Source organism: Corvus brachyrhynchos, unplaced genomic scaffold, assembly GCF_000691975.1.
Source record: "Corvus brachyrhynchos isolate BGI_N302 unplaced genomic scaffold, ASM69197v1 scaffold61, whole genome shotgun sequence".
In the NCBI taxonomy this organism is placed as follows: Eukaryota; Metazoa; Chordata; class Aves; order Passeriformes; family Corvidae; genus Corvus; species Corvus brachyrhynchos.
In genome coordinates this window covers 431,293-456,268 of record NW_008236478.1, presented here as the reverse complement: position 1 = coordinate 456,268, position 24,976 = coordinate 431,293, and the positions used below count along the sequence as shown (strand labels likewise).

At 38.5% G+C, this 24,976-nt stretch overlaps 1 protein-coding gene across 3 annotated transcripts in view; it reads left to right on the top strand.

Annotated features, from left to right (window-relative positions):
* The window catches only part of SEC24C (SEC24 homolog C, COPII coat complex component), a 38,115-nt gene that overhangs the window by 8,219 nt on the left and 4,920 nt on the right, over positions 1–24,976 (top strand). Inside the window, exons 3-20 of one of the 3 annotated variants that reach the window (XM_017725895.1) lie at positions 1,994–2,077; positions 4,513–4,654; positions 5,580–5,758; positions 6,996–7,445; positions 8,711–8,841; positions 10,040–10,108; positions 11,840–11,951; positions 12,753–12,880; positions 15,379–15,517; positions 17,430–17,545; positions 18,822–18,946; positions 19,205–19,396; positions 20,376–20,469; positions 22,181–22,297; positions 22,776–22,946; positions 23,334–23,430; positions 23,702–23,847; positions 24,229–24,367. In XM_017725895.1, coding sequence (XP_017581384.1) covers positions 1,994–2,077; positions 4,513–4,654; positions 5,580–5,758; positions 6,996–7,445; positions 8,711–8,841; positions 10,040–10,108; positions 11,840–11,951; positions 12,753–12,880; positions 15,379–15,517; positions 17,430–17,545; positions 18,822–18,946; positions 19,205–19,396; positions 20,376–20,469; positions 22,181–22,297; positions 22,776–22,946; positions 23,334–23,430; positions 23,702–23,847; positions 24,229–24,367 — 2,631 coding nt within the window. The remainder of the gene's footprint in view (positions 1–1,993; positions 2,078–4,512; positions 4,655–5,579; positions 5,759–6,995; positions 7,446–8,710; positions 8,842–10,039; positions 10,109–11,839; positions 11,952–12,752; positions 12,881–15,378; positions 15,518–17,429; positions 17,546–18,821; positions 18,947–19,204; positions 19,397–20,375; positions 20,470–22,180; positions 22,298–22,775; positions 22,947–23,333; positions 23,431–23,701; positions 23,848–24,228; positions 24,368–24,976) is intronic. The other 2 variants (XM_017725896.1, XM_008643710.2) reach the window with 2 other exon arrangements.

Below are 24,976 nucleotides of genomic sequence, written 5' to 3'. Positions count from 1 at the left end.
AACCAAAGTGCCTCTAGTTGTCTTGAAATGAACAGAAATGGGGGACTGAAATTTGGGTGCTGAATAATTGCACTGTTGGATTTTTGTGTAGAGTTAGTAGAGTAGCGGAGTAAAAGAGTTGAGTGTGGTGTGGTAAAGAATGGGTTATTCAGTTGCTTCATCTTCCTTTTCTTTCCTTAATCCTCTTCCTCCCATGCTTTCAATAAATCTCTTCTAACAGCACTTTCTGAGAATTTTGAATTAATTTCACAAAGGGTTTGAATTCTATAAAAGTAATGAAAATCATCTCGAAGTGGAGGAAAGAAACCCTGCTTCCCGGGAAAACAGAGTCAGAGCTCAGCCACTGAGCACTCTTTTTGACTGCTCACTGTAGCCATTGACTAGCTTGTGTTTTCTGTCCAATGGAAGGAATGGGGAGAAATTGTACTTGCTTTAGTGAGGGAGAGAAGGGGATTCAAGAAGAAGAAAAATTACCACAGATTTGGAAAAGTTGCATCAGTGCAGCTATTTATATAAAAGAGGTTTTGGCTGTTAGCAGTGTGAAGAGTGATTAGGGTGTTTGTGAAAAGAAACTGATGAGCATCTCCTATCAGTTACTTCAAGAATTTTCAGACTTTACAAGCCTGACAAGCATCTCTTTTTAAGGGAATTAACTTTTTTCTTCTGGATTATTTCTGGTTTGCCTTTTTTAATTTTGGAACAGTGGTTCCAAAATTAAGTGTGGTTCATGACAGCTCAGTAATGACATACCTAGATACCTTGAAAACATTCATATACACTTGTGCAGATTAAAAATGCAGATTTTGTGCCAGTAATGATTGAAAGGTGATGTGACACTGAGGGCAACAAGCTGGTCTCATTTGAACAACAAAAGTGTTTTGCACTACTCAGGTGGTGTCTCATGTACTTTATTGTTATTATCAGGCAAAGGCCATCCACAGTTTGGGGGAATTTTTTTCCATCTTTTTTTCTGAGCCCATCATTCCTGGACTTAGTAGACTGTATTAAGGAAATCTCAGTTGTCAGGCTGTGCATTTTGGACCTGCTGTTTAGGATTCCTATCTTTAGAAGAAAGTAATGTAAAATTCAGAGCACTAGCACAACAGCCAGAGGTTGACCTGTCAGTGGCTGCTGAGTATGAAATCCCTGTGGAAGAGGGAGTAAAATGAGCAACACAGTATGAGAAACAGCAGACAGGTGATAGTAAACATAGTGACAGTTATCCTTTCTACCACCACACATAATGTTTACTGCAAGTCTTTGTGGCAAGACCTGTTGTAGCTGCATAATGTAGAGGAGAGAGAATTAATTTCAGAGGCAGGAATTTAGGAAACACTGAGGGGTAAAAGGAAAACGGCCAGTGTTATTCTGTAATCTCAAAATAGTTGTCTTAGGGATTTATTTTTAAAATAACAGTAAAATTGCTTGGAGGACTGAGTGAAGAAATGTTGGGAGCCAGTGCCATCCTTAGTCAGGGAGAGTTTTGCATCTGATTTATGTGGCAAACCCTGACTCTAACTAAATGGAATCATGGGAATGCTGTGGCAGTGATGATAATCTTTCTGGGGACCAGAAGTGGAGTGCTGTGATGCTAGCTGAAAATAGTCGCTTCTTGTTACGAGAATAGTGAAAAAACCAGAACAATTTTGTCCTGGTCCTTTAGTCAGTCTATTGGTTTCCTTCAGATGAGGTCATGTGGTTAAAATGCAAACACAATTATCTGAATACCATTAACAATTAGTCTGTGACAGGATCATTTTACATTAGGCTTAGTTTATGAAACTGTTAACATTTGTGTTAGTGTAAAGACTATATTTGTAATATGTTATGCATGGTAGAAGAGAGGAAGTGTAGCTTAAGGAACAAGGTGGTAGATGACATGAATTTTGTGTATATGGTATTTTCTGGACTGCAGGCTGTTCTCAGCATTGGAAAGGCTGTTTCTCAGTGCTTTCTCTCAGGCTTGATTTACTGGTGTATTCTGTCTTTCCAGGTTACTTTCCTTCCTTGGGGTTTCCTTCGAAGGGTTCTCCTGTATCTCTCAACTCTGACACTTCTCTTGCACCTAATTTCATAGGTAAATGGTGTTCTTTCTGTGGGAGTGTTTGTGCTGTGTCACTGCTTCTGTGCCAAGTTCGCCTTTAATATGGATACCTATCTCAAAGGTTGGGTACCTGATTGTTTAGGCAGAGGTGGGTGGGGCATTTCCTAATCTATTTGTAGGCAGCATTCCAAAAGCATAAATAGGATATGAAGAAATAACCCTAGTAGAAATCCCTTATGCATGCTGATTCATAGATAATACTTGACTTGTGACTAATGTTTTCTGAAGTCTGATTTCAAAACCTGAATTGGCTCATTCAGGTTCTGTCAGGTACAACCCTTAGTTTAAAAGAACTGGGTCTCACACTTGAGAGGGAAAGTGAGGTTTGAAGGGATAGCATTGAAAAGAAGTGAAAAATCTCCTCAAACCACCAGGAGATTGTTACTGGAAGTCATGAGATTTGTGTAGCTTGTGCTTTCGTTTAAGGGAAAAAACAAGTTTTTGACTTTCTTGGCTATACTTAGAATCGAAATACATGCTAGGAATAATTACTTTTCCGAAAGTTGTGACTTGAAATAGGAAACGTCTTTTCACAACTAGCAATCAAAATGTAAGAATTAGAAATGCTGCAAGAAACCATATTGTACTTTTCCTTTTTTCTAACTAGTGGTATTTTGGAAGAACTATTTTTAGTGGTGTCAATTTTTTTTTGAAGATTAGGGTGTCAGAAGACCACCAAAGCCCACCTCAGGGCTTTGAGGAAAATCATAGGCATTTCCCATTTTGCTGTCAGTTACCTCCATTTTGAAGTCTTTAATAAGTAGGAACATCTCAAAGATGTTGGAAGGGGAACTTGAGGATTTGTCAAGAAAAATGAATATTAGGGTAATAAACCACTAGATACCTATACCTGTTCTAGTGATTTCTTATTCAGTGACCATTTGAGCAGTCTGTGGTTGGGGTTCCAGAAGTATACTTGTGATAAGAACTAGAAAAAAAATACTTCCAAAGCTTTTTCTGAAGTAAACAATATTTGTCAAATGGTATGCCTGTTAAATTTGGGGGTGGAGGAATTTGACTTAATATATATAAAAAATGTGTGTAGGATCCCTCCAGGAACTGGATTAAATATGCCTTCAAAGACAAAAGATAAGAAGGCCAAACAATTTACATGTACTATCAGAGGAAAGAAAGTACAAAGTAGATGGCAGGTATCACAAAAGAAATACCCTACGAATAGTTAGAGATCAGGAAGTGCTTAGCCAGAGGAACAGTAAGATGAAGGTGCTGTAACAGTAGTTTAGAAAAGACAAGATTAATGAGATTAAAATATATAAAAATAATAAATGTCTCTAGGAGTGATTAAATCCTGTTTAAAAATGAAGAGCAGCAGGAGGTTTAGTAATAAAGAAAAAACCCCAAGAAATTATCAGTTATTCATACAAGGTCTGGTTAATTCCTTCCTTGACTTTACATCCCCAGGTTTGCTAAGAATTGGATGTAGCAGCTAAGATAAAATGTATGAGTTGAAACCTCATGCTTTAGGGTATAAATTACACTATAGAATTGAGAAATGGCTCCCCTTATTTCCTATTTTGTAATGGTTCCTCACAAGAAGGTTTCAGAATCCCTTTGAAATTTGCCATGCGGGTCACTGTCAGAGTGACACAACAGTGTGTGTGTGTGTGTGTGTGTGGCCCTGGTCTCATGGGGCAGTTTTAGCCATCTGTACTTAATGATACCCCATACATGAAATAGGTTCCCTTGTGGTTAACAGGCATGGTCATACAGTTGTTCTAATTACCAGCATTGTTAATATAGTATTATTAAAAGAGAAGTTTATATTCTCTTTTTTGGAAGTAAAAACTGCAGTTTGTCTGCTGGTATTGTATCCAACATTTTGTGGTCTGTGGAAAGACTGGTTTCTGAGGCAAATATGTTTAGGCTGTGACTGAACGAGCTCAGTCTGAAAGATGGGAAAGTATTTGTGTCTCAACCCTGAGAGGCTGGAAAGAACAGTCTGTGGTGGCCCCCATAATGTTATATATAAATGCAGTAAATAATGTAGTTTTTGAAAACTGAATCTGCTTGCATAGCCTGCTTACCTTTGAGATAGGGAAAACTGACTGTAATGAACACCAGATTACATTGAATACTCTTCTTGGTTTAGAAAAAAATAATTGGTCTTGGAGGGGAAAGGATTCGGTATCTTACTGACAAGGTAATTTTCTTTTCTGCATAAAAGGTGAAGTTGTCTTTTGAAGACCCTCCACAGCACATATTTTCTGCTTGATCTATGTGGAGATAGTAACTAGTGACACTGACTAAAATTATTTGTGCATAACTTATTTGTTGCTCTTGGAGTATTGTTACAGCAATTCTGCACTTGAATTTTTCATGGTAGTTGGTTCAAGCCCTTGTTTTTATAATTTGTGATATTTTAATTTTTTTTTCCCTTATGTTTGTAGGTTCCTTAAGAGCCGCGCCAACATCTGGAGCTCCCCCTCCAACCTCTGGAGCATCTCATCCTTCTGGCCACCTGGCATACAGTCAGTTTGAACATGGAGATGTGCAGAATGGGATTCCAGCCTCAGCAGCCCCGATGCAGAGGTGCATATGAGAAGAGTGAATTATAACAAAATCCTGCCTTGGTAGACCTGTGCTAGGTCTAGACTTTTTAGATCTAAGTCAAACTAAATACTTTTGGGTTTTGTGGTAGACATTGACTTTCTTCATTGCTTTGTTATTGTTTTGGAGAAACATTTTGCCACAGGGGTATTTGTTAGTGAGTATATATGGAGATAAAAAACTTGAGGAAGGATATGAGCAGATGTTAATGACTGATGAAAACCTCTTCTCCTCTTAAGACATTCTTTGTGGTAGTCATTTTCCCCTAAAAAAAATCTGATGCCCGTGGTCTGTCTTGTCTTAAACCAATTGCGTCCACACAACTGTAGTATTTGTCCCATGGTCTGTCTTGTCTTAAACCAATTGCATCCACACAACTGTAGTATTTGTTCCTTGGCAGTGTGAAATTATCTCTGGACTACGTGGCTGTCTTTACTGGGTAATGTCTTCATATTGATTCTGGGTTCTCTTCTGTCCTTTATGGATCCCTGAGTTACTGTCATCTAAGGCTCTTCAGCATCTTTTCCAGAAAGATACTGCCATGACCTCTGGTGAAAGTGGCAATAGTCCCAGAGGGTTCAAGTCTTTTGGGTGGCAGAGCATTCTTACATAGCCATGCAGGCCTTACTGTTGCTCACCCTATAGACTGATTTGTTGCGATAACTGAGATGGAATTAACAAAAACATAGCATTTGTATTTTAAGAGCTGGTAGGATTTTTTTGGGGGGGTGAAAAGGATTCAGATCCATGCAGGATATGTAATTATTTTTCCAAAACTGAGCTACAGTGTTTCATGTAAATATATGAGACCCAGGTAGTATTTATGTGGTAGAACAATTTTAAAAGGCGCAGGGAATTGTAACTTCTATAATGAAGAATCAGTTAAGTTTGTCATCTTCCCTCTCAGGCCACCTGCTTCTCAGCCATTTCTGCCAGGCTCAGCACCCACGCCTGTCAGCCAGACATCTACGTTCCAGCAATATGGGCCCCCCGCAGCCAGTGTGCAGCAACTCAGCAATCACATGGCAGGGATGACAATTGGCAGCACTGCAGCCTCTGCTCCTCCCCCAGCTGGACTGGGCTATGGTAAGGTTTCCTGACTACAGAAATATGCTATTGATTTTTATTTTTGCTAGTAATTTCATAAAAGATTTTTTCTTGTCAGTGATTCATTACCATATGGTTATGGGAGTTCTCTGAGTGTTGACATCTGCCATTGTAAACAGTACTTTTCTTAACTAAAAAGGTCATAATTGGGGAAAATAGAATTGAGACTATTGTAGGGGACAGTGCTGGCACTGCTGGACATGAAAAACAAAGGAGGATAACAACATTGATCCTCAACTAGGTGAATCTTGAGAAACACAAAATGGTCTACCCCAAAGTTGTCTGTTGGAGAGTCTACATGTCTTGCCACTGTTGTGCAGCAGCCCAGTAAAAAAAAAAAAAAGAAAGGAAAAAGGGCCTCATAACTGTAAACCCACAAAGGGCTGAAAATACTCTGAATGATTGTGTGAAGGGTTCTGCTGGCTGGAAGTCAAGAAAAAGCTTACTTAAACAGTAGAAACTGAATTTACAGTAGAAACTGAATTTACAGTAGAAACTGAATTTAGATACTTTTTTCTATGGTATTAGTTCTACAGTCTCACTGCTGTAGATTCGAGGGCTTTTTAAATTGGAGACTAGCGTTTTGTCCTTATTATGTGTAAGCTGGTCTGACTATTTAAAAATTGCTTTGCTAAAGTACTTTTTAACAAGCATCTCATAAGTCAGATTTTATAGGAAAATTACAAGTAGGTAGGGGATGCAGATTTCCTTGGCCTTTTGGCAATGTGTTTGTTAAAAATTATTCTCAGAAAGAGTACAGAGCTGCTAGTTTCATGCTATTAAAACCACAAAGCTCAAAACCATTATTGATATACAGGCTCCAACTGAGTGTGAGGTTTAAGATAGAAACTTAGTTCAAGAAATTCATGGATAGACTTGCGGTGGTTCATGTTTTGCTTATTCCTGGCTTTGCCCTTTTTTACTGGCCTTGAATCTTGAAATGTATTCTGATTATGTAAAATAAGCAGCTCAGACTTAGAGAGAGAAGGCAATGAAAGAACTATCAAGTTTCAGGTCCCCTGAAAGAGTTTCAGCTCTCTGATCAATCTAGGAGGATGGTTACTTAGGATTTGTCTCTGCTGGTACTGGTAAGTTCACCTGAAGATGAGAAAGTGGTAGACTTACTCAGGTGATGTGGAGCAAATGGGTTTTTCTTGCGTCTTAATTGTCTTGAGGATAGGAGAAAATGATGTTATATCTTTTTTTTTCTTACCAGGTCCCCCAACATCAGTTCCCCCAGTCTCAGGAAGCTTTAGTGCAACAGGATCTGGTCTCTACACACCTTATAGTACAAGCCAAGGACCCCCTCCTACCAGTGTGTCTCAGGGTCTTCCTTTGGCACAGCCTCCGTTTCCTGGTCAGACAGTATCAACTCAGCGCCTACCTACTCAAGTTCCTGGTTTTGCCCCACCTCCCCCTTCTACAGGGGTTGGACCTTCCTCTTACCCTCCTACCACAGGTGCTCCAAGGCCACCTGCCATGCCAGGCCCACCGCTGCCTGGGCAGACAGTTGCTGGACCACCATCATCCCAGCCTAATCATGTATCCTCACCACCACCTCCATCAACTATGGCAGGGCTGCACCCTGGGCCTCCCATGGGTGGTCTCCATGGACCATCTCCTCCCACTCATCCTCCTCAGCCAGGATACCAAATGCAGCAGAATGGTGAGTATTCTTGGTATAGGAATTTTAAGTTACGTGTTCTTTGTATGCTGCAAACTGAGAACTAGATTTCGGGTTGTCACTTGTGGGCTCCTGGCTGCACATCAGAGCTTCCATTTTGTTTCCCTGTGCTCATGTCTAAGATAATATCATGTGTCATTCTAAGATATTTTATAATACAGGTGTTAATAAGATTAACTAAAGGAATTCTAGCTTACTTGGGCAAAAAAGTGTTTAGCAATTAGTGCCATAATACTACCAGAATTTGTGATCAAAATTTTATTATGGACTCTAATTTGATGTCTGAAACCTCACCTGTTCAAAAATAGACATCAGAAATACCGAAAAGCCTTATTTTATACTTCTTAAATTTGTGGCTACTGTGCATATGCAATGTGTATGGGAGGAGTTGTTAAACATTGAAAAAGGAGTTGTGTGTTTTCTCCTTTAATTCGCATAACCGTATTTTTCTCCCTTGTAGAAGCTTACACATCTTAAATGTACTTAAAAGTAAGACCAGTTAAGCTTTCTGTATTCAAACCAGTTTTCACTGGTTTTTAATCAATAACACAGATAGCTGGGATAAAGTAATCGTGCAGCTTTGCACAGCTGGACAGGTAAATTGCTTAAAAATATCTGTTCAAATTCCTATGAACTGTAAAAATACTAATGGGTTAAATCATGCTCTTACTCTGTAAGTGACTGGAATTGTCTAAAATAATATGAAATAGCTTGAGGTAGTTACAAAACAAAAGCGAAAATCACACATTAGCCTATTACTGTAATTTCAGACGAGCCAAAACTGCCCAGGGGAACTCCTTGCAGTTCTTTAATTTAAAGAATTAGGGATCATCCACTGGCTTATTTGGCTGTTCTGTGTGCACTTTCTGTTAGACAGTTCTGCAGGTAAATGTTCATAGTGCATGATCTTAATGTGCATTGTAATGAACAATTACAAACTCTAAAAATAGTTACAGTAGTGTGCTGGTTTGGGCTGAGGTAGAGCTAATACCCTAAAAACCTGTTTCCTTAAGTCTAGTTTTGAGGATTGTATCTATCAGTTTATTGGATTGTCGATAGAGACGTACCAGTCTAAGCTGAAACACTGTGATAAATATGTTTAATCGTAATTAATTGAAAAGCACATGACTTTATTTTTCTGGAGGGTTTTTTTTTTTTTAATGATGGCAGGAAATGTGGGAAGTGCCAAATGAGGAAATGCCTAATATTAAGCTGCTGTTTGATTCTGATGTTCTTTTCTTGTTAAGGTTCCTTTGGACAGGTGAGGGGTCCCCAGCCAAACTATGGAGGAGCCTATCCAGGAGCACCAAATTATGGAAGTCCGCCTGGACCACCACCTCCACCAAAACGCTTGGATCCAGATTCCATTCCCAGCCCTGTAAGCTTACTTGTTCTTACCAGTGTCAACTCTTCCATGGTGTCTTTGCATAAAACAGAATGACAAAGACCAAAGCTGAAAACAGGTTTCTCATTCCAAGGAATATCAGTCTGTTTTCCTGCTTACGTTTTTCTCTTCTATCCACCTTCAGTCTTTCGTGATGAATAAGCCCAGAGGCAGTATTTTTCTTGGTGACTAAAGGAAGGCACTGCATATGGAAATCACTGCTCTAATTCCTCAAGTCTTTTTCTGTACTGTGTTATCTTTTGAGAATCCTTGAGGGCTCTGATTAAACTTGTTTCTCCATTTTTGGAGTCTTGCATAATGACTTTCCAAGGTGAATTGATTTCAGGTTTTGAGGTGACAATCTGTGAACTGTATGATCCATGTTTAAAGTATGGTTAGTAGGAGGTGATTGTAGTGCTTTTCCTATAATCTGTCAAAAAGCTGGTTTGGTTTTTTTTGGGTCGTGAAGTCATGGTGCTACGTCAGTCAAATATGAACAGCTTCTCAAACTGGGATTGTCTTTTAGAATGGAGGTTCTGAAACAGGATGAGCAGTTGTATCTAATGGTTAGCAACGATGAGTAATACTAAGCCTTGTGGTCTTATTGCCACTAGTCTACTGTGCTGTTCCTTTCACTGCTGCTGTTTCTGTACTTCAAAACTATGAAGAGAATGTAGTCTTGAGTTATATCTTAGATCCGAACTGATGTTATTCAGAAGGTACTTGTATTTAAAAAAGATTACCTGTTTAGATTCCAGGTTTATGTAAAGCTTACTACTGTGTTTTTTTCATAGAATATAAGTCTTTAATTGCTTGTCTGCCTCTCTTCTCTTCCACTAAATGAAATCTCAAATGGCTTGTGTCAGTTGCCTTCATGTTAGCATGTTCTTAGAGCATAAAAATCCCCAGTTTCTAACCAAAATGAGCAGCAGGTGAGCCACTGCCTCCATTAGCAACGTGTCCAGAGCCAAGCCAAATATCCCGGCAAGACTGGTTTTGGAATCAATGTATGCTGCAGAAGCTGATGTGTCCTGTTGCATGAAACAGTATCTAAATGTATCTAATTCCAGTGCTACAGGTTTGGGTAGAAAGAAGTAACACTGTTACTTTTGGTTTATTATTCTCTTTTCTTTCTTTTCTTTTCTTTTTTTTTTTTTTGTGGCGCTCTTATTGCTTATTAAAAAAAAAAAAGCAACTAAATGAGCTGCCACCCCAGCAGAAACCCAGACACAGAATAGACCCAGATGCAATTCCTAGTCCAGTAAGTGCTGTATATATGTCAATTGTAGTCTGTTTGTTGGTGACCATCTGTGCATGCCTGAAACCTGAACTTCACCTTGCTAACCCTCCATCATTAATCTTTTACCCTTTCCTTGCTGTCTTCTGCTTGCCTGATCAAAATGAGTAACATTACACCACATGAGGTTGTTAAAATCTTCTGTGATGAATGGTGGCACAATAGAAAGCAGTTTTCAGAAACAGATCATGAAGAATGTCTCCCCTTCACTTTCTTTGATCTTTAGGATATTGCCTTCATCAGATTCCCACTGGCATTTTCAGTGTAAGCTAGTAGTATAATTGTCCATACAACGTGTGTCTCATGTCAGCATGCACACAGCATGAGCTGTTGTAGCCGTGTTTTCTACCGTGTTTTGATCAGAATTTGCTTACTGTTATTGTTGATATACCAGTACTGGGCCAGTGCTCTGGAGTTCTAAAATTGCAGATGAATGGGAGTTTTTTTAATGTTAATTCCTGATACAAATCTTTTAGTAGTTTGGTATGAGGCATGGGGAGCTATAAACATTCTCTCATTATCTGTGCTCATGCATAACCATTAAATTTTGAATTTGAAAATTTAATGTTTATGTTGGAGAATCTTACCTAAAGAAAGAAAGAAAAAAGCAGCTACCTTTTGGATTGGAAGAAGAAAAAAAACAACTTTTGGCTTTTTGTTACCCTTTGTCACTTCTTCTTCATGTAGTCACAGTTTATCATTTAACAGGTACCAGTGGTGAGATCAACATCAGTCAGCCTGTAGACCTTTGAACGGAACTAGATTTATTCTAGAGTAGTCATTGTCTGAAGCTATGGGAGGCTCTCTGCTTGGCAGCTTGCAATCTGTAGTGAGAGAGTGGAAGTTCTGCCATGCAAACTTCTGCATTTCAGAATTTAGGCAAAGGCAGGTGTGTTTGATGGCAAATAAGAGTAGAAGAATGGTTTCTAGCTTTAATTCTTTCATCCAGTTACCACTGTGGAAATGTAGTTTGAACTGTGTACGAGTACAAATGTCAGTGGATATTTTAGTAAAGCAAAACTATTCAATACATTTCCATGATCTTAAGCAAATTTGCAGTTGTAAAGAATTTGAAATACTAAGAAATTTAAGATTTTTATAGGCTTTGAAGTTTGATTCATTGACAAGTCTATTGAAATTTCAATTTCCACATTCCCAGAATTCAAATTGCAAACCCTTGAGCACCACAAAGTAATGAAGATTTCCACCTGAGCTTGCAAGCCATATGTCTTTAGGCCAGAGTTGAAGTGGTTAGAAGTAAAGGCATACTATGAAAACAGTGGGAACATAAGAGAAAGAAAAAGCCAGGTTGCCTCTAGAACTTCAGCTTGAGGATTATAGAAGCTTACAATTCTATTTGACTAGAACCATACAGGGGAATACTACCAAAAATTCCTTTCTTGATCTGAGTTTGGCTTTTATGAGTTCAGATCAGACTTTAAAACACAAAATATGCTGCAACTAAGAACACTTGGGGAAAATATACTATTTGCAGCTTGTAATTTATTGTTAGTCATTAAGTACTATTTGAAATCAAACTGAGAGGTGACTGCTTGACAAAATTTACTTGCTCTTCTTATTTTTAGAGATAGTAATGTTTGCCTCAGGTCCCCTTTTCACTGTGTTAGAGATTTTTTATTTTGCAGTACTTGGAAATCAAGCCTCCAAATAATAGCATGGTGTTTTCCATCACAGATTCAAGTGATTGAAGATGACAGAAATAACCGTGGGTCAGAACCATTTGTCACTGGAGTGAGAGGGCAGGTCCCACCTCTTGTAACTACAAATTTCTTGGTCAAGGATCAAGGTAAACTATTTTTCTTTTCCTAAACAAACAAACAAAACACAAATCCCAAAGAGTCAGTGACAGAACCATATCTTTAAAGGAAAGAGGCTTAGTTTCAGGTGCTCTGTTGATTTGATGTCAGTTTAGATTATCCTGATTGTGTGGTAGCTAATAACCAACTTGCAGGTAAAAAATGTTTTCCAAGGCAGATACCTAGGACCAGCATTAGCAGAGATATCAGAAAGCAGCAAATGAAGCCTCTTCTTTAGAACTTTATAAAATACACTTTAAGAACTGAAATCTACTAGCAACATTGTTAGAATTGGACTGACAACTGTATTTTTTAAAATTAAGAGGGATGTAAGTTGGTCTGAGAGCTCCATAGAGAAAAGATGTTTCATCTTTTAATCTCTGACACTTTGAGTTTTAAAGTTCTGGAAAAAACTTCAGAATCTGATTCTGTGATTAAGTATTTTACTCTTCAGCCAAAATTACAAAACAGAATAGTAGAAATGTTTTGAGTAGAGTTTTCTGTCTACATTATATTTTAGTCTGTGAATACAGTGAAACAGAAATGCCTTTTAATAGGTTTAGGTTGACTGGGAGTCAAGTTCATTTATTTTAAGGTCTTTTATTTTATGTAGTTAATCATGAAGAGGTATTTTATTTGGAATTCAAGTTTTCCATAGATTGAACCTGAATGTTTAGGTAAGCTCTTAGTGTCTGTGGCTTAACAACACAACTTAAGGTATTTTTGTTTCTGTTCTTGAATATAAATTTAATTTGCTCTGAAATTTATGGGTTTTTTTATTTGTTCCCCAGGTAATGCAAGCCCCCGCTACATCAGATGCACGTCTTACAATATTCCCTGCACCTCTGACATGGCCAAACAATCCCAAGTTCCCCTGGCTGCCATCATAAAGCCGCTGGCTACTCTGCCACCGGAAGAGGTGAGAACCGTGTGTAGAGTTGTGTGCCCTGTGCACGCTCAGCAGGAGAATGCTCTCAGGTGTCAACATTTAACACATATGTTTAGAAGGCATTTTTAGGTAATGAAGACCAGGTAAACATTGATTCTCCAACAGGTGTGCAGTAGAGATCTGTAAAGCAGAAGAATGTTGTGTTTAAAGTTTTTAATATTTTGATGGCCATGATAATTTCAGCTTTTTTGCCGTAGCTGTCAAGCACTGTCACTAAATGACCAAAACACTAGGATGGTCATAAAGGCATCCCCTTCCAGCTGATCTCAGTTTCTTTCTTGGTATAAAATATTTAAATGGTTGCTGATCACAGGTATTAAATCTTTTCTAGAATGCCAAGTTGTGGAATTGGATGAGAATTTATGAAACAGCACTGGTTAAGCTATTTAATATGGATGTACATGCACAGCACTGTGTGGGATGACAGCACAACACTGAGTACTGGGCACTGCTGAGCTGCACTTGTATTTCTGCCCTTTCTCTCTGCAGCACTTACTTCTCTCTAGGTGTAGTGTGTGGCTGTTTAGCCTTTTACCCACTCATGTTTGGTTGCTGAGAATTTGAAAGCTCAGAAACTTTTACAGAGTTTGACATTTTTTTAAGTAGTCTAAATACTCTGGCTACTGTGTAGTGTTAGCCTGCTTGGAGCAGTGACATAAAGACAAACAGGCTTGTTAAATTTGAATACATACGTCTGCAGTATTCTGTGCCCTGCTAAACCTAAGGGTAGCATCTGCTGAGAAAAGCCATTTCCTCTGGTCTGTTTAAGGGTTCTTTTAAGGTTTTCCTGTTCCATTTCATTAGTGTTCCTAAACTATGGTTTGAATTTTAAAAAGTGGTTTATGATAAAACTGATCTGTGGCTGAAGTTTAAAAGAAACACAATAGGAGAATGAGGTCTTACTTGGGAAACTTGGAGGCTTGTGAAGTTACACATTTTTAGCAAAACTTTACAAATAATAATTGTTTGGTCTCCTGATGTGTTTATGCTTTGAACAAACACTTATGGTGTCCAAAAAAAAAAAGGCTAGGATTGGAAAATTGCCCTGGAGACCAGTCAGCTTCTAGTATTTGGAAGTTCTTTATGGCAAGGGAAGACTCACTGTGGAGGGGCCCTTCCAACAGATGAAGACTCAGCTGTTCAGAGCAATAAGACTGTAAATAGAACTAAAGCTTCACATATGAGAGGATGAATGTTTCGTGAAAATAATATCTTATGAAACTATAGCATTCAGATAAATTTACAATATTTCGTAATCCAGGACCTTTGCCTTAGGTTATGCACTGTTCAGGAAACCAAACTTGAGGCTTTGGAAAGAAGTATCTGTCTTCTGGGACTAAGTGGTTAATGACAAGTTATGTATAGTGCTGCCTGTTTCCAGCACCCTTGTAGTTTGTTTGCATGTTACAGAGGGGAGGCTGAGGAAAAAAAAAAATTGTGTTGAAGTACAATACCAACATTTCCTGCCAGTCAGAAAAGTTGGAAATTTGTTTCCTCTGAAGAGGTCATCCTGGCCTATAGGAAATGAGAAATGCTGGCTGCAAAACCACTGTACTGTCATTAAATGATTAGTGGGGTTGAATGAAAAGACATAACACATCTGTGGCATGAAGAGGAAAGTGACTGGAGCATTTGCTCATCTTCTGATCAGTGAATATGTTGTCTCTTAAAAATGAGCATAGATTTAAGGTAACAGAGAGTTAAGACCAGACACCTTTATTGGCAGAAAATTTAAAAACAAGTAGTTATATTTTTGAGCTAAGTTTTTAGTTACAAAAAGTGCTTTGAACTATGAATGCAGCTTATAACTTGCATGAGTTCTGTCTCAATAATTTTAAAGTGCTTCCTGCTTGTTCTGATGTTGAGAAGTTGCCAAGCATCTTATTCTGGTTTGGGTGCAGAAAGAACATATTATAAGTAACAGTTGAAAAATGGTGTCACTATATAACAGTTTTGAGGACTTGCTGTACAGTGGGGTCAAGACAGTAAGAACTTGTGGTTATAATGCATTTCATGATAGAGTTCAAAAGTAAGTCTTACCAGATGGAATTTTTTACAGTAGATACTGTGCATTCCATATAGTCAAGAATATAATGACTGGCTTTGCTTTTGTTAAAAAGCTTGCTTTTTACAAGGGGAAGAGAGAAGGGTGAAGAGTCACTTTCAGTCTTCCATGTTCACTTCGGATATATCTGGCAGTACATTGTGGTCATGTTCTTCAAGCTACTTGCTACGTGGGAGAGCCCATTGATGACTCTAGCGTGCAGAGTACTGCTGTGCTAGAGCTTGAATTGAAAAGCACTTACGAAATACTTGTTCAGGCTTCCCACCTCCCCTGCACTCTCTCCCACAATGCTATATCTTATGCCATGTACAGGGAGATAGAAATGACCACACAATGCAGAGCTTAAAACTTTCTCATCATGGTGTGACCTTTCTCTTCATGTTTTTTTCTCTTGCTTCCACAGACCCTTCCTTATTTGGTAGACCATGGAGAATCCGGTCCTGTCCGATGTAATAGGTGCAAAGCTTACATGTGCCCTTTTATGCAATTCATTGAAGGTGGAAGGAGGTTCCAGTGTTGTTTCTGCAGCTGTGTCACTGAGGGTAAGGTTTCTTCTGGAAATCACTCTTTGGGCTCTACTGGAAAGGTCTTTGAACAAGATGCAGGCAAATAAGTCTTTATCAAGTTACGATCATTTATAAGGAATACTGTGATTTAATACGTGTCTAGTCTTGTAAAAAATTATTGTAAGGCATGTTCAGTGTTCATTTCTGAAATTGTGTTCAAATAGGTGCTTATGCATTGTAGTAGTGTAGCAAATTTTTAATACGATGTATTTGTAGCATAATGCCAGGTGGTTTGAAAGACCGTTGTATTTTCTTAGGATATTTCAAAAGTACGGGATTTTTTAACAGACTGAGATACAGATCTAGTCTGTAGCATGTGTTAGAATTTTTTTTCTCACAAAGCCTTTTTTTGCCTCACAAACATTCCTTAGAGGTGAGATTGCAGTTAAATCTGCTACAGCTGAAAAAGAGTTTTCAGTACAGGCCAGTTAATATTAGTTGCTCTTCTAAATTAGTACAAAACGTGCTTCATTTTAAGCAGAAGTCACAATGGGCTGCTCATAGCATGACATTTGTAGATTTGTTTTGAAAGCACAGTGGAATGTAAGGTACAACAAACCTTATGAGGACGTTTTCAGTGTTCCATTTGGTAGCTTTTAATGGACTGTTCTTACCACCTCAATTCTGCTGTACAAGTGTTTGTACTAACCAAAATGGGAATTAGAAATGGCCAACTTTAAACACCAATTTTGTCTGGTGATTTTCTGCCTGCATACATTCCCGGTCCTTCTCACTCAGCAACTGTATGTACCTTTAACAACTGAGCAAAGGCAGAAAAGGGAGGGATGCTGAGAGACAGCTGATGAAAGCAATACTCTGAAAACACAATGTAGTTGTACCTAAAACTTGAGAACAATTTTTGTTTTCTCTCCAAAAATCATCAGGCAATTATCTTATATGGGATGTGTACTTGGGAACAAGAGTGATAGATGCTTATATATAGTCTTAGTGATATCACTTTGTTTTCTTTTGAACTTTTTAAACTTTAAATGTTTAAAGTAGTTTAAATATGGTGAATACTGTCATTCCAGGTAATCTCATTTTATTCTCCCCTGGAGCTATATAGACAGCTATATAGAGCTATATAGACAGCTGTAGCTGCAATGCGTTTTGTCACCGGAGCAGTTCTGCAGGAGGGAGTGTCTGTCATGGTAGTTCTTGGGGCACAAGGGAAATACTTGTTTCTGCAGCTGACTTTTGTAGGCAAAAATTTAGCTTAACTCCCATTTTATTTTCTGATACCTCATGCCAGCACAGAAGTACTGGGTGCTGGGCATGTGGTTACACTTCTGTTCCTCCTTCTTAACCCACTGTAAGAAGTACTCTGTCTATTCTGATAAAAAGATTATGGGAGTCTCTGCATGCAAGAGTGCCTGGAGGCTTTACTCTTGTGCAGCATGGGAAGGGAAGGAAAAACTAACCCAAATAGCAGAATAAGGAGCTCAATGTTTTAGTAAGCCTGATTTGAGTCAGTAATGACGTAGCCTGTAGTTTGCCTCAAACTCTGTTTTACATAATTTGTTGCAACTTATATGGGACGTTATATTTTTCCTTTGGACTAAATCCTTCAGAATAATCCTAAAAGTGTATTGTAGTGATGTTTCTGATATGAAATGTAAAATGAGAATGGAAAGGAGATTCAAGAAAAGTACAACAGTAACTACACAGTGTGCTGTCTGGTGCATGAGACAAACTGGAGTAAGTTTGGGTTTTTTTGCTTTAATGATGTTCTTAAATTGCATTAATATTTTCAGTACTTGTGTGCTAGCCCAGAGTGCTAGTTCACTTTCCTGGAGTTTTTTTTGAAACAGCTGTTGTCATGTTGACTCTCTAGTCACAGTGTTTATTATGGGCATATCACTGAGCGTAATGATTTTTCCTTTCCCAGTGCCACCTCACTACTTCCAACATTTGGATCATACTGGAAAGCGAGTAGACTTCTATGACCGACCCGAGTTATCACTGGGGTCGTACGAGTTTCTAGCAACAGTTGACTATTGCAAGGTACAGTAGAACGTGTTTATTGCTTTATTTATTTTGCTTTTAAGTAAAAAAGCTATTTTCTTGAAAGTAAGAAAGACATGAATTGTCTGGGGCTGATTTCTAGCTGGCAGAGATAATTAACAGCATTAATCCAACCCACTTTACTGCGTAAAATAACATGCCTGTCTGCTTACTTCCAAAACTAGAGGAAGTCCTGATCACACATGACATAATATAATTTAATAGCTATCTCTGTAATTTTTTTTTTTCCTGGAGCTATATAAGCAGCTATGGCTGTGCTTACCTTAGGAGTTCTGCAGAAGGGACTCTTGTGCAGTAGTCCTTAGCAGAAAAGGGGATTGTAGGAGAGGTTCAAGACAAGTACAATAGTAACTGTGCAATGTGCCACCTGTTACCTAAGGCAGACCTTACCTACTGAACTTCAATTTCAAATACAGCCAAAGTGGTTAAAAGCACAAGAATAGTGTGGAAATGTATCTTTTCAAAGCTGTTTTGCTTTTAAATTAAAGATTTAAATAATAATTAACTTCTAAGGAATAGGGAAAATATGTGCAAGGTATTTATTAAAGCAACTTATATCTCTGCTGAAATATTATGCTGAGAAAATAGATGTCTAAATGTGAGTTTATGCCGGTTGCCTTCTAATGCCTCTGTTTTACTTTGAGTTAAGACAAAAGGTTCAGTTATTTTCTAACAGCTTAAGAACTTTAAATCAAATGAGATGCGATCTTCCTAGCTTTTTTGAAAGTTCTTCTGTTTTGCTTTTGTTCTGAGTGCTTGTTCCATTATGACCTATAGATTTCAGTAAACTATTGACTAAAACAAGTTTTTCATTCCCAAAGAAAGCCAGATTTTTAAGAAGGAAAAAGTTGTCATCCTTGGAGAGGAAAATCTTTTAGTTTATATAGGTGAAATCACCTATGACAAGTATGGTCAGATTCCAAAGTCTTGAGATCTGGCAGGAATCTTCCCTGTCTACTTTTTCAATCTATCCTAGTGATGTAAAGGGATTGTTTAGTTATAACTGTTCTTCTCTGATTAATGGTAAAGTCAGTCTAGGGCATTTAATACCAGTCCATTTCAAACATAATATGATTACATGTCTGTTAGTTGGAAAAGGACAGGAGAATGAGCTGAAGAAACAACTGCTGCTCATGCTTACAGAGGTACATGAAAGCAACTAAGTTTTGACCAGCACTGATTTAGCTGTGTTAGGGAGCTGTTATGTGAGCTGCATTACGTGGCAATAGTGTGATTTCTTCCCTCTCTTCCACAGAATAACAAGTTTCCTAGTCCACCTGCTTTCATTTTTATGATTGATGTGTCTTACAATGCTGTGAAGAGTGGCTTAGTGAGGCTAATATGTGAAGAATTAAAGTCACTCCTAGATTACCTGCCCAGGTAGGTATACTGTGAACTACTGTTGTCAATTAAAATGGGAGATGCTGTTACTTTTTCTCTTTAAAAATGCTAGAAATTAAAAAATTATTTGATAATCCTGTCAAGCTTTTCTTCAGAAAAAGGCCAAGCAGAACATTTCTTGATACCCTTCTAGGTGAAAATAAATTTTACTTCCTTTCATTTTTCCCTTATTGTGTTGGGTTATGAGTAATGGTTTTCCTATCTTCTTGGATGTGAAGGCAAGTATGTCTCTTACAGGGAAGGCAACATGGAGGAATCAGCCATTCGAGTAGGCTTTGTCACCTACAACAAAGTGTTACACTTCTATAACGTGAAGAGCTCACTGGCACAGCCACAAATGATGGTGGTCTCAGATGTGGCAGATATGTTTGTGCCACTCCTTGATGGTTTTCTGGTGAATGTGAATGAGTCCAGGACAGTTATTGCCAGGTAATAGAAATTGGTTTACCGTGTGTGTAGTAAAATTTTGTTTGGTAGATTCAAATGTTGTGTGCTTAATTGTCATGTTAAAGCACTCCATGTGTTTTAACTTACTATACTGTTTGAGATTAAGCTGGCAAAGTAGGGTGGGGAAATTCAAGGGCTAAAGGTTTATTTGGCTCATAGTCCAGCTTGGCAGAAAGTGTATATAAAGGGATTTAGAGCTGAAGGGCATTTCTGGAGAGAAAAAAACAAACTAAAACCAAGCCACAACAAAACACAACTAGGATGGTGCAGAGGGAAAGTTATAAGAATGCTGCATCACTGTCTTTAAGGCAACTGTTTAAATAACTGCAAACTGAGACAATAGGGATGTCCACTTTTGGTTCCGTGGAGAAAATAGACTAAGTGGGATAAGAAGATAAAATCTGAAAGGAAAGAAAGAAGTTAGTGAAGTTTTGGCAAACTATTTACCATGATATTTGAACTATAATTATTCTATGGTGTGTAGCTAACTACATTTTGGGAACTAGACGTGGAATTGCATATTTTTAGAGAAAATTTCTAGCCTGTTTTGTAATGCATTAAACAAGCCTAAATACAAAACTGTGGATTAAACCTATTGATCTTTGAATAGTACACAAGATGCTTGGCAAACAGAGGCCAAGTGTCACTAGTATTTCCTAAGAATTTACTTACCTGTATATTTTGGAATATATTAGAAGAAATACAGAAGAGCTGTGGACTAGATATCAGTTGAGGCTATACAGCAAGCACTGAGGATATGGACGAGAGAAGCCAATGAAGAACAAGACAGCATTTTTGTCAGATGAGATGCCAAATACTGTAAAAGTTACACGAATTTACAGACATGTTAGCCACTTCTGTTTAAACCACCTCACTCTTCTAGATCATCAGCTATAACTGTGTTGCTTTTCCTATTAAATGGGATCTTGAATTCCTCTTTTTTTCTCTTGTTCTTTGCTAGTTTGCTGGATCAGATTCCAGAAATGTTTGCAGACACCAGAGAAACAGAAACTGTTTTTGCACCTGTGATTCAAGCAGGGCTGGAGGCACTGAAGGTTAGTAAATTGTTATGACGAATTGTTTTCAGCCAATTACTCAAGTTCATATTCTGCTAACACACACTAATAAGACAATTCTAAAGATTTTGTAAGCTCCTTGTGGTAGATGCATTGCATGTAGGGCGTACTTGGCTCATTTTTGAAGTGCATGTACCTTCTGTTTTGTGCAGCTATCTATATGTACTTTGCCCAATTCTTTTTTAAATAATTTTTTGAAAGTGTAAGAACATGGCTTACTCTCAGTTGTCTGACTGGGTTTTGCTTTAAACAGTTTACAGAACCTACAGGAAAAAAAAGAGCCTCCAGCATTAAAAAAACAAGTGCTGAAGTCTGTTAAATCTCATGGAAGTGTTCTGTAGTTTGGTGTCTTTTTAATCCTGTACTCTGGTAGAATCTTAAACAAAAGGAGAGAATGCTATCTGTTGAAGTTGCCTGCAACAATGTGCTAACCAAGTAAACCTTTCCTAAAGTTCTTCCATTCTAGTACTTCATCCAGACATAATTACATGTGTGGTTTAACTCCAACTTGTCTGCTGTTCAAATTGAATGCCTGTATGACTTCACCCCAAAGTGATGACACAGCTCTATTTGTCTGTCATGTGAGCCAGCCAATCATTTTAGTTGGAAAAGACTTACACGATTAGCCCAGCTTTTAACCCAGCCCTGCCAAGTCCTCCACTGAACCATGTTCCTAAGTACCGCAACTACGCATCTTTTAAATACCTCCAGGGATGGTGACTCCACCACTTCCCTGGGCAGCCTCTTCCAGTGCTTGACAGCCCTTTCCATGAAGAAGTTTTTCCCAATATCTAATCTAATCTAAAACTCCCCTGGTGCAACTTGAAGCCATTTCCTCTTGTCCTATCTCATATTACACGGGAGAAGAGGCTGACTCCCACCTGACTACAACCTCCTTTCAGATAGTTGTAGAGAACAATGGCTCCCCCGAGCCTTCCTCTTCTCCAGGCTGAACAACCTGAATTCCCTCACTCACTCCTCAAGCAAGAATTGTGCTCCAGACCCTTCACCAGCTCCATAGCCCTTCCATGAACATGCTACAGCACGTCAATGCCCTCATAGTGAAAGGCCTGAAACGTTAAGGTGGAGCCTCACCAGTGCTGAGTACAGGGGGAATGATCCTTAATAGTCTCTCTTAATCTCAGTTTTCGTTACAATTTTTCAATCAAGAACTAATAAAAATTGCTAATTGACTTTTTACATACTGCCTGGGTCAGAGAAAATAGCTACTAAACATTAGCTAGTGTTGGCATAGGGTGTTGATTTAAAATTACTGGTCTGTTGAAGCTCAGATTACAAAATTCTTTGCCATTTCTGTGACTTTTTTCCACAAATTCAGTAGCTGCAAATCAGGGAAGAAGGCAATGCAACATGTTTGCACAAAATCTTTTGTATCTGGGTCCTGCTTACTGTTCTATCTCCTTGGAGAAAGTTCTTTTCTCCCTGCTGTGGAACTAGCGCGAATCCAGTAGAACTCAAACATGCTCTTCTGTAAGTGACCAGTAATTTATGCTCCCTCCATTGGACACCAGTCAAGTAACCAAGTGACAGCGAGCCTGTGTGTCTGGTAGAGTCATCCTGACATAAAAAGAGTGATGAGGTTGCTTGAATGTTTGTTCTTGAATCACTGCTTCCCTTACAATTTTTGTAAATGTTTCTAACCTCTGTTATTGCACTCACTTTCCTGCAGGCAGCTGAGTGTGCTGGCAAGCTCTTCGTTTTCCACACCTCTCTGCCCATTGCAGAGGCCCCAGGGAAGTTAAAGAACAGGGATGATAGGAAACTGATCAACACAGATAAGGAGAAGGTAATAATGATTTGCGTGATCCTTACACAGGAGTGTATATTATGCTCTTTATGGAATAAAATAACTGAAACAGTGTTTTAAAAATTACACGGATAGCACATTCTGCAACTGTCCCAGCTAATACCTTTTAACATTCCACTTTTATCTTCTGTTCCCAAGCAGGGCTATGGAGACTTGACATCATAAGGACAGCTGTAGTATGAGAACAAGAAGATTTAGCTCTAGATTATTACACAGGGTAAAATACCAAATCTGGGTTAAAGTAAATGTGCTGAATTTACAATTAAAGCAAAATATGTAGTAATTTTCATAATAATTAACAGTTCTTCAAAGGCAGAGTCAGGGAGAATTTAGATTATTCTAATTTCCCTGAAGAAAGACTTAAAATATGAAAGTGTATTGACTGGGATTATAAGATGGATCTTGCTTTCCTTTTCCTGCACAAACTTCTGATGTCATCTCTGATTTCCTTTCTTAGACTTTGTTTCAACCACAGACAAGCTTTTACAACAACTTGGCCAAGGACTGTGTGGCCCAGGGCTGCTGTGTGGATCTATTCCTATTTCCAAACCAGTATCTGGATGTGGCCACACTGGGTGTAGTACCTTACCAGACAGGAGGCTCCATTTATAAGTATGCGTATTTCCAGGTAGGAGTGACATTGACTCAGGCTGGTATCTGATCCAAGTAAGAATTATTGTTTAGCTAAGAGTTCTTTTTTTCATAGTGGGAACCACAGTGAAGAAGTACTTGTTTGGAAGTAAATGGCTACTTAAATTTCAAGATAATCAGCAAAATGATTTGGTAGCTTTGTGTCTTTATAGAAACATCTCTGTTAATAACAAAACCCAACAGGAAGAGTTAGGCTGTTACCTCTTAGCACAATATTTTATTAGCAGGCCTCTGAGCCTGGTATCATGGCTGACTTTTAAAGTAAGACCGCAGGAGGTAGCATCTGGTTTTAAATTACTTTATGGTTTATGAAGCAGGTCTGATTTATGGAAGTGTGAAACTTCAAATACTGCTTGCCTTCTAGCTGGAGACAGACCAGTACAGATTCCTGAATGACTTGAGAAGAGATGTCCAGAAAGAAGTGGGATTTGATGCTGTAATGAGAGTGCGTACAAGCACAGGTGGGTGTTAGCATGGATGAATCTTCATAAATTGACCACTTCAAGCATGTCTCATGGGAAGAAAGAGATTTTCCCATAATTTAAAACACGTGGTGACTAGGCTACCCCAAAAGCTCTGCTAAAGCTTTGGAATTCTCTTTTGTTGAGACTGCAAAGATCCTGCTGTTTTTGCTGAAATCTGTCAGGATAACTTGGTGTCAGGGTCCAAAGGCTGGCTGTCTTGTTGTTCTGTTCAAAATGGTGGTTGATGTTGGGTTTTTCCCTCTTTTAGGTATTAGAGCAACTGACTTTTTTGGAGCTTTCTATATGAGCAACACAACTGATGTAGAGATGGCAGGTTTGGACTGTGATAAAACAATCACAGTGGAATTCAAGCATGATGATAAATTGAGTGAAGACAGTGGTGCACTCCTTCAGGTGAGGGGGGAGGCTTTGTAGAAGAAGTGAGTTGACAGTTGAATTATTAGACACTTCTTCTAGGAATTATTTGTTCTTTCTTTCTGCATCTTACCATACCCTTGACCTTCCAGCATACTTGTTCTGAGGGTGACTTAAACTACAGTCCCTATTTTCTAAGACCAGGTCCCTTAATACAACTGCTAAAATTGCTGCTTGTTATCTTTCATTGACCCTGATTGTTAGCAAATGCTTTTAGCTTATTGTCCAAGCCTTTTGCATAGTTACCTTGTTTGCTTATGCATCTGAGTCCTAGCTTTTAATGAAGTATATTCTAACCCTGCCCTTCTTACTGTAGCAGGACCTTATTTCTCTGTCTCCTGGCATTTTTGTCTCCTGCAGTGTGCTCTGTTGTATACAAGTTGTGCAGGACAGCGACGACTCCGCATTCACAACCTCTCCTTAAACTGCTGCACGCAGCTGGCTGACCTCTATCGGAACTGTGAGACAGACACCCTCATCAACTACTTGGCTAAGTATGGTAAGGGTAAACATGGAAACAAGAATTGCAGCTTTTAACTGCTGCTAAAATGCCTGTTTTGTCACCCAATGACACCTGTTTATTCTTCCTGCTTCAGATGTCAGGTGGCAGCTCTGATACTTCAGTCAGTTATAGGAAAGAGCATAAAGCTGTGATGACAGTGTTGCTGCTTAGGATGAGAGGTACAGATGGAGGGTGTAGGCTTATTCTTCATACAAATTATTTTCTAAATGTTTTTAATAACAGTTTGTATTGCCAGCTGTCTGAAATCATCCTTGTATTTATTTTGGGCTGTTTTAGTTCATTCCTTAACTGTTGCAGAATTTTGGTCTGGCAGTAGGATAATGGTGGCGTTTGTTCATAGATACGGGTTAAATGTCATACACTTATGCACTGTACCCTATTTACGTTTCTAGTTTGCAGTAAAAGCCTAGATATCCCACAGATACTGAGAGTTGTGCATGTTTATTTCATTAAAATGAAAGAAGCAGTCCATTTTCAGACCATTAATGAAAGATGGGTAGTCTATAAAAGGAGTTTTTATAGAACCCCATACTTTAAATTTTGATAAGTATGTTTTCATTACATGGGAGATAGAGAGTTCAAGAT